Source organism: Solanum dulcamara, chromosome 5 (assembly GCF_947179165.1).
Source record: "Solanum dulcamara chromosome 5, daSolDulc1.2, whole genome shotgun sequence".
NCBI lineage: Eukaryota > Viridiplantae > Streptophyta > Magnoliopsida > Solanales > Solanaceae > Solanum > Solanum dulcamara.
In genome coordinates this window covers 6,055,212-6,065,057 of record NC_077241.1, presented here as the reverse complement: position 1 = coordinate 6,065,057, position 9,846 = coordinate 6,055,212, and the positions used below count along the sequence as shown (strand labels likewise).

General features: G+C 32.6%; 1 protein-coding gene and 1 long non-coding RNA gene across 2 annotated transcripts; one reads left to right on the top strand and one right to left on the bottom strand.

Annotated features, from left to right (window-relative positions):
• The first annotated feature begins 414 nt into the window (after positions 1–414).
• On the top strand, positions 415–1,688 carry LOC129890374 (protein ENHANCED DISEASE RESISTANCE 2-like). The gene has a single exon (XM_055965935.1). The coding sequence runs from the start codon at positions 503–505 to the stop codon at positions 1,535–1,537; it is 1,035 nt and encodes a 344-aa protein (XP_055821910.1). The 5' UTR covers positions 415–502; the 3' UTR covers positions 1,538–1,688.
• Positions 1,689–4,110: 2,422 nt separating this feature from the next.
• Positions 4,111–9,521, bottom strand: LOC129888908 (uncharacterized). Its single transcript, XR_008766753.1, has 3 exons — positions 9,273–9,521; positions 9,082–9,194; positions 4,111–4,590 (listed from the first exon to the last, which is right to left on the bottom strand). It is a non-coding gene; the product is annotated as an uncharacterized LOC129888908 (long non-coding RNA).
• Positions 9,522–9,846: the final 325 nt, after the last annotated feature.

Sequence of the window (9,846 nt, the reverse complement as noted above, 5' to 3'; positions counted from 1 at the left end):
CAAGTAGTTGAAATTAAATAAAGAAAGAATAGTAATCAGATCATTTATTCAGATTCTTTTCATCTCTTTTGGATAATGACCGTTCAATCCAAAAGAGATTCTCTACAACTGGATTATTTATTTTATAGTATGATATATTGATAATCTCGATTTATATAATATTTATATAATAAAAAATAATATTTATTTTCAACTTTTCATAAAACGTATCAATTATTCATTCTAACACATTATATATGTATGAAAACAATATTCATACCACTATTCTACCATGCAAAAAAAATATATCTAAATTATCTTATAATTTATATATGTGAATTTTCAAATTACAAATTAAATATCATTGTGTTGAATTTTATAACATAGCAAAAAAAAAATACTACAAACCGTAATATTAATTATACATGATTAAATACATGAATAATTCAACTCCTAATCAGCTCGTGGTTATACTATTAGCTGTTAATCCCTCTTTAGTAATTTCTTGCTAACTCAAGGGCACATGTGTTATACTAATTCTCATATATATAAACACCCTACGCCCAGTATTTCAATGAACTCCATAGCTACGGAGGAGCTCCTCCATTTCTTCACCCAGATTCCGGTGAACAATTCGAACTATTTTCAGCGTAAAATGTGCTCGACGAAGCAAAATCAAAAACTCAATCAACGCCGTTCGAAGGGAGGTGGAGGTGGAGGTGGAGGTGGAAGAGATTGGAGGGAAGAAGTAATCGCCGGCGGGTCATTGAAATGCGTTGATTTGAATAATGGAACAAATGGATGGGCGTCACCTCCGGGAGATAATTTCAATCTCCGAGGTCCGAATTACTTCATTAAAAAGACGAAAATACCCTCAGGTGAATGGCTTCTACAACCCGCCGGAGTTGATTGGCTCCGATCAAATTCAAAACTCGAACACGTACTCTCTCGGAACGACAACCGTGTAATGCACGCTCTGAAGAAATGTCATTCACAAGGTGAGTTTCTAAAAACCTTTACACTCGCCGTAAACCTTCAAATCCCCGGTAGAGATCACCACAGCGCTGTTTTCTACTTCGCTACTGAACAAAACCGCCCGCTCGAACCGGGATCACTACTCTACCGGTTCGTACACGGCGACGACTCGTACCGTAACAACCGGTTCAAAATCGTTAACCGGATGATTAAAGGACCGTGGATTGTGAAAACCGCCGTCGGGAATTACTCCGCTTGTCTACTCGGTAAAGCTTTGAATTGTTATTACCATAAAGGACCTAATTACTTAGAAATTGATGTGGACATTGGTAGCTCGGCGATTGCTAGTGCGATTTTGCATTTGGCTTTAGGTTATGTTACGTCGGTGACGATTGATATGGGGTTTTTAGTGGAGGCGGCGACGAAGGAGGAGTTGCCGGAAAAGTTGTTTGGAGCGGTGAGGATTTGTCAAATGGAGATGAGTTCTGCTACTTTCATTGAAACGACGCCGTCTAGGAAATTAATTTCCAATAATAGTAGCAAAGTGCAGGCTGAAAACAACGAAGATGACGAAGACAAATGATTTTTTCTTAAAATTATTATTATTATTTTTGTAATTTCGGAAAATTTTAATGATGTGGAATTTTTTTTGGTGGGTCCCGGCCTCCCAGGTAGATAATATCTCTGTTGTCAATTTAATTTTAATAAAAATATTACAGTAATTTTTACTAGTATTTTGTTTTTCTAATTTGTGTCGTGTAAGATATATTTATCAAGAAAAAACTTGCTCTTTTGTGGCTATAAATTATTTATCAAGGCAAAAAAAGAAATATTAAAATTAAATTTTAATTTATAAAAAAGTGATAATTTGTTTAGAGTAGATTTAGAATTTCTTTACTCTCAAACTTGTTCCAAAGTTACTTTAGGATTCGATTTTCGATTTGGTTGGATATTTTAAAATTTACTAATTCAATTAATTTAGTTTTGTGTTATTTAAGATGTAAAGTGTTTTTAAGTAAAAACATGATACTCTCATTAAAATAAAGAAATCCAACTTTTTAATAGATTCAAGATTTTTATTACATTTAGGAGTAAAAAAACATGAAACATACCTCTTGTTAATACTCATAATCAAATATAAAATAAAATAATTTTACATTTTATCTTAAATTATTTCTTAATAAAAAAATAAAGTACTAGATGATTTTCTTTTTATTTGTCTAATTTTTAATAGATATAATTACCTTATATCTGTGCTGATAAAATATAATATGTACTCAAATAAAAAGTTTAGATGGATACAAGTTGAAGTTGGCATGAACATTATTATTATAAAATAAAAAAATAAAATTACTTGCGAAAATAATGTTTTATAAATTTATTTATGATTTTATATTTTTAGAAGAAATCTTGATTTATCACTCATAATTAATGTTTAATGTTTACACTTATGGTTGAGTGTGATCTACAATGAAGTGAGTGCAACCATGTGGTTTGTCGGTTTAAGTCGGTCACTTTTGACCACACGTACTATTATAATCAATATTTGCGATTTTAATTGCGCGAATATAATATATTTTATTTATTTTTTTTAAAAAAATGTTACAAGTAACATTTCCACTATATTTTACAAAAAAAGATAACTTGCAGAAATTCTACTACATAGGAGCTAATTACTTAGATGAAAGCTAGTTTATAATATATAGACAAATCTTGTCCGCCTTCCTCCCATTTTCCTCGTCACTCTCTTATCTCGCTTGTGTATTTGATATCCCATATATATGCAAATTACACCAGATACATTAAGGCTGCGTATCAATCGATTCAGTTCGATTTTGAAGTTTATCGATTTGACTTATCAGTTTATAGACATGCCAAACTGTTATGGAACCATTAAGATATTAACTTATCGGTTATTGATCATTATCGGTTTAACGGTTATGATTTGATACAAATTTTTTTATTGAAAATCACTTAGAAACAAGGTAACAAACCAAATGAACCATGTATATGAGTTGATAAATTGTGTCCTGCTCAAAAGCAAATCTAAAACATTGTATAATAACCAAGTGTTTGAGACAACAAGAAATAAAAGTATGATAACTAAACCCTAAGTAAAGGACTTTATATACCAAATGGTAATAAATATAAATTATTAAGTTATTATCAGATTATCGGTTAATCCGTTAAAAAAAATCTTAAACCGATAAGAACCGATAATAAAAAAAATTAAAATCATTACCGAAATCACTAAATCTATTCATTACCGATAAACCAATAACTTTTTTTCGTTTCAATTTATCGATTTCGGTTTGATTTTGAACATCCCTGAGATACATGATCTAGTGTAATTTACTAAACAAATCTCGCTCACCTTCCTCTTGTTCTCACTTGCCTCTCTCCCTATTTTACTATATCTGGTAGCAAAAAATATGTATTTGGGTGTATCTAACTATAAATCTGATATGAAATTATTAATTAGTAAGACAAAATATAATTATGTCAAACTATAGAAAGAATTAATAAATATGATAAAAATATTTGTATAATTAGATAGTTTCATGTTAATGGGTCCTAGTTGTGAAATTTTCCCATTATTTGTTTTCCTTTTCCCTGAACTTTTTCATCAACCACAATTGAAGTATTTGGAAAGTGGGGTTTTAGAGTTGGTACAAGTTTTTTCCTAATTATTTCCAGACTACGTTTCATATAGTCCCAAAATTAAAGCGCCCTTGTGCAAGTATATCAAGGGATCATTTGGTAGTTGATTCGGAGATCGGTTATGCGGATATTATATTTTGTATAAATAATATTATTTGGTAGTTGCTTAGAATTTAAGAGGTAAATTATTTATGTATAAAATTAATACGGTATTTGATTTACAATTTATAAATCCGCATAATTAATACATGTATAAATTATGAGAAATTAATGTATTATTATAATATGCATGATAGAGGTAGAATAACTAATATATGAATAACTAAAACCTGCATAAAATCATACATAAATCTTCTCATAACTAATCCATGCAAAACTTTAACCAGCTACCAAATGATCCCTAGAGCTCTAAGTTGCAATTCTTCTTATATCAATCGATATAATAAAAAAAACATACATCTTAAAATATCGATCAAAGTTCAAATAGTTCAAATGTAGTAACTTTTGGATGACATCATTGAAGAAAACCTTTTCTGTCTACAACTTTAACATGCTTACACAACTAACTAATCAAACAACCAATTATACCCCCAAAATGTCTAACAATCCTTAAATTTCTGTTCTTGCAATTTTCATACTAGACTGAATTTACAAGTGGATGAGAAGCTCTAGTGAAAACTTATGACACACAGAACACAGAAAAAGAGGATTGGTGATGCAACAAATTCTACAGAAGAATCATAAAGTAGGGGTAGAAATTCACTCTGGTGTTAACAGAGAAGAACGAAGAAGTTTCTTAACAATGGCGAGAAATTAACGGTAACCATTAACGTGAGACAAATGCCAGACTTTTCCAACATAATTGCACAGAGTCCATGGAGAAAAGGAGACACACGTATGCTTAGGCAAAGGGGGCTCGCTAATCACCAATGCCTTGAGTGTAAAACTTGTGTCTGAAATGTATAGAATGAATCCCTAGCAAAGAAAAGGAAAGTTTCAGTCATCACAAGGCAAAAATAAATAAATAAAAAACAAAAAAAGAGGAATATATGCACATAATGTATGACGAGTATTGTTTGATATAGAACCTGAATAGCATGAGCTACTTTATAAGATGCAGAGGCTTTGATTCTGTATATCGAAAACTCAGATAAATATTCTAAAACAATGATGCGGTACACCTAAGAATTGGTACAGTTATAGATATGCTCCTTCTACAGTGGTCAGATGATAACTCTGGAATTGAGAAATAGGGAACACAATGTGAGAAAGCAACAGTGCATCTAAGCGAAGATATAGCTCCTCAAAGAAATCAAAAATCAATCAAAACAAGTATCTGATAAAATCACTGAATAAAAGAAAATAATCAGGTTCATCAAACAATGAATGGCGTAGATGCAAAGCATGTCAGAAGAAAGAATGATTCGCAGTTAAAGAATAAAAAATGTATGTGAAGATGGAAAATGAGAGACTCCCACAATAGGGCAAATTAGAGTTGCAACTTTCAAGGCCTACTTATAACTACTACTTTCTATTGGTACGGATAAACCCCTAGTTTTGGTTATCAATAAACACCTATCACCTTCAGTTGCCTTTTGCATAAACTTCAAAAGTAGCAATGTTCAGTAAACAGCCAACCTTCACCCTACCTTCAGGCTTCAGCCCCTACCTCTCAAATAATCTGCCAGCCCTTCATCCTCCACTTTCCAAATACCATCATTCCTTTCTATGCTACCCAACAACTTTACTACATCATAGGGGTGATGGACACCCATGCTGCTCGGGGTGGGGTGGGATGTAGTTGGTTTCTGCTGATAACAAAATAAGGTAAGACAGCTTTTATTCTTGTTTCTCTTCGCCCATCTCTTCTATATTTCAATTTAAATTTCCTAGCCTTTCCAATCTCGTTCTTTTGTATTTCCACGCCAAGCATCACATGAAGAACAAGATGAAGTCGAGAAAATATATTGTACAGTCATTTTTGGGGGTAGGAGCATGTAACAATATTGCTTTGTTATTTATTATCAATATCAAAGATAAATAAGAGTAGAGAGTATGCTATAAAACTTCACCAGTTTCAATAAAAAGAGTATGCTATAAAGCTTAAACATGTTGTCACAAACTCGATTAGCTATTTATTATTATTTTTATCAATAGAGAAGGAAATAAGTGCATAATATGTTATAAACATCGCTTTCCTCATTAAGAAAGTGCTATAAACATTAGTTTTAGATTATTGGGGATTATCCAGAAATGAAAAAGAAATGTGATTATCCCATCTACGAGTTGTTGAATCGTGTGAACATCTTATTTAAAAGCTTAAATTGTCAAATAGAAGGCATTTATATTTATTTACTTGATGTGCAAAACACCCTCATTCTCATGTGGGCCTAATTCTTTCTCTTGGCCAAGAACATATAAATACTTTTTATCTCTGGGTAACAACAGGGATCAAACTCAGACTTCAGCTTAAACAATTAGAGAAAGGATATTTTTATTTTCATTTTCTATCTACGAAAAGGGATACAATATGAACATCCAACTCAATTTTTGAGGGGCTACAAACATTCAACTCAAAATATTAAAACAGGGGATTTACGAGTGGAACTGGCATTGTATCATGTGAAAGAATTTGAGCATCCAATCAAGAATATTACGGCAACAGATGAAATCTCAACACCTTTATAGAATTCTTTGGTTTCACTTATGTACCCAATGTGGGATATAAATAGTTCAACAAATGGAAGTAGTAGTATTCTGAATTTGATGTAGGATTCTCTCTAGTTAGCCCTGGTTTGTTAATTCCTCCATTTCACTTTATGTGACCCTGTTTGACTGGGCAAGGAGTTTAAGAAAGAAAGGAAGAATTTTGAAACTTGTAATCTTATTCAAGCGATAACATTTTTATGACTACAAGACTTTTGGAAATATGTGGTCTTAAGTGTCTTAACATTTGTGTGGCTATAAAGGCTTGTCATTTAGGGAAAATGGGAAGTTTAAGTCAAATTGTTTCCTAGTTTAGAAAGGAGTCATTCTGTCTGGAACAAAATAAAAAAAGAACTAGGACTGCATAAGCTGGAATGGAGAGAGTTGGATGTTATATATCTTTGATCTTCCTTCTTCATTCTCATGTTCGGAAGCTTTAATAACATGCTGATAGTTGATATTCTTGCACAATGCAGTCCTTATGTCATGTCACGTTTTGTAACAATCATTGCTATAAAATATTTCAACCCCCAACCCCAACTCCAGAACAATAAGAAAAGTTAAGGACCTATTCAGGCTTTTGCTCTATAGCTGGGAGTTCAGAATAACATCCCAGCAATCCTAGATCATGACTTTTTAAAAGCAAAACCTCCACCAAAGTATCCATCAATCATCCCGACACAAATGCAAAATACATACGTACACACACACACACACACACAAAAACACAAAAGCATGAAATTCCAAACCATAATAACAGATTTATAAATTATATCGTATTATCTTCTTCACTTAATCCCTGAATTCTACCAAACCATCTATGTCCAATAATAATTTTGCCACCAGTTCGCAGCAGTTCTGAGAGAACTACTAAGTAAAGGGGAAAGAGAGACAGTAAGACAAGATGTTCTCAAGTACAGAGTGCTCAGCAATCTCACAGGGATCACTTAAACAGTAAATCACCAAAATAGCTGACCTTTTGAAACTACCATGTCCTAAACATTACTGGAGACATAAAGTGCTTTTAAGAAATTTTTGCACTACGCTCCCACCAAACTCACCAGAAATCCACAAGAGTTGCAGAGTTTTTTAGGTTCTTTTATCAATAGAGGAAAAGGCTCTGAGAATTTATTAAAAAGAAAGGAAATAGATATTGAGTTCAGAAGAAGACCATAAAACTTCACACACATAACACCACATAAGTGCCACTAATCGCCAGAACCCCTAACAAAGGAAACAGTTGAAGTCAACTGATGTACATCCTTAGAAATTTGGAATATTTTAGTATTTATCCACATCACATCTTTATCATTATCCCTTGTTTCATTTTAGTTGCATTTTTTTCGTTTTTGTTTTTTGAAGCAGGAAAAAGGCAAATAGATAATCCTTTCGTCCCAATTTATGTGGCACCGATTGACTTCGCACAAAGTTTAAGAAAGAAAAGAAGACATTTGAAATGTGTGGTCTAAAACAAATCTCAGACATTTGTGTGGCTATAAATCATTTCATTAAGGTAGACGGAAATTTTAAAGTTGAGTTGTTTCTAACTATCCGAAAGGTCATTCTTTTCGGGACAGACTAAAAAGGAAAGTGTGCAACATAAATTGGGACAGAGGGAGTAAGGTTGATGCTATCTATCCTCATCTTCTCATTCTTCTTCTCCTACCAACCTTGAATTCTTGACCCAGTCGTGCAGAGAGGACTCCCTAACCACTATGAAAAAGCAAGGCCGGTGCTATCTATCTTTATCTCTTATTTGGAGATAAAGTTCCAATTGTTTTAGGATTTTACCTTGTGCAAGGTTCCCTAAGTGTAAATACGAGCCTCCTTTTTCTCATGCAGATTGACAGCTCACAATGTGATCTCTCATCCAGAAAGTTCAGCAATGCTTAGTCTATTTCATTTATACTGCAAAGAATTCTCTATTACCATATTTAACATACACATCATGCGCCTCTTAAAGAAGCTCAATGGCAAAAGAAAAGATTAATTCACTCTGCCCATGACTAAACTATGAAAATTCATTCACATTTGCAACCATCTTAGACATTAAGCAATACGAAAATGGGCACCAATTCAAAGAAAGCAAAACCCCTAATATGGGTGAGGGGTAAATAAAGTCAGTATATCAAGAATCATATGATCAGCCCAAAAATGAAAAAGAAAACACTGAAAAAAAAAGGCATCACTCATCGCAACATTAACTGCAAAATTGTTAGCTCACAATGTGGTCTCTCATGCACAAAGTTCAGCAAAATTTCAACAATGCTTAGTCTATATCATTTTGACTGTAAAGAATTCTCTACTACCATATTTAACATTCACATCATGTGCCTCTTAAAGAAATTTCCTTCATAAAAAAAAAATTAATTCACATTTTCAACCATCTTGAACATTAGGCAATACAAATATCGGCACTCCAATTCAAAGAAAACGAAAACCCACAAAAGCCCTAATATGGGTAAACAGTAAATGAAGTTGGGCCATCAAGAATCATATGATCAACCCCCCCAAAAAAAAGAAGGGATAAAACAATACACAAGCACCAATCTCCCAACAAATTAACATCAAAATTGACAGCTCACAAAGTGATCTCTCATGCACAAAATTCCGACTGATTTGACACAGATTCAACAAGAAATTATACTCACAAGAACTCGAATTTTCAAGTAATTCAAATTTCAAATAAACAAATCGTAAATTACATAAACGTAAAGGTAAAATTGAAAAGAGTGAGAAATACTAGGGTTTGTTTGTTACCTTGCATTTTCCTACAAGCTGAAGCGAAATGAAATCAATCTATCTACATTTTGCTAGTGCTTTTTACTTCTCTGAGGCTGTTTCTCAGTTGCTACCCGGTAAATCCAGTACACCTACACACAAATTCAGCAAATTACTCAATGTTACTTGTAACAAAACACAAACACACACACAGTGGGGAGTGAAAATACCAAAGCGAGGACATGAGCAGCGATTAGTATGACTACAAGAAGAGGCAATGCTTCGAGAATCCATGGCCGACTCGATTCTTGTTGCTGATTCGCCATTTTCAAGAATTTTAGTATTTCTCTTTCCTCCGGGACAAAGACGATCACTGCTAAAGCTTACAAAACACTAAGCACAAGGTTTTATTTCTACTTGAAAATGATATTTAAAAATATTATTATTATATTGATTTGTTCCGCGGCTTGATACACTTGAGTTGAGGTCTTTTGAAAATAGAACTTCCTCATTCTCTATTTTGTGAGTATGTTGTTGTAGTATTATTATCTTGATTTAAAAGATTATTATTATATTAATTTATTTCGGGGCTTGATTGTTGTTGTAGTATTATTATATTGATTTAAAAGATTATTATTATATTAATTTATTTCGGGGCTTGATATACTTATGCCGAAGTCTTTCGAAAACAGTTAAGATCAACGAATATTTAACTTCCTCATACTTCTCTTTGTGAGATTTTACTATGTATGCTGTATAGTATTATTATATTGATTTGCTAATTATTATTTAACTTTCTCGTAC

What these genes read in the sequence shown, in the direction of transcription:
- LOC129890374 (XM_055965935.1), top strand. Translation starts at nt 503, where the DNA reads ATGTGTTATACTAATTCTCATATATATAAACACCCTACGCCCAGTATT.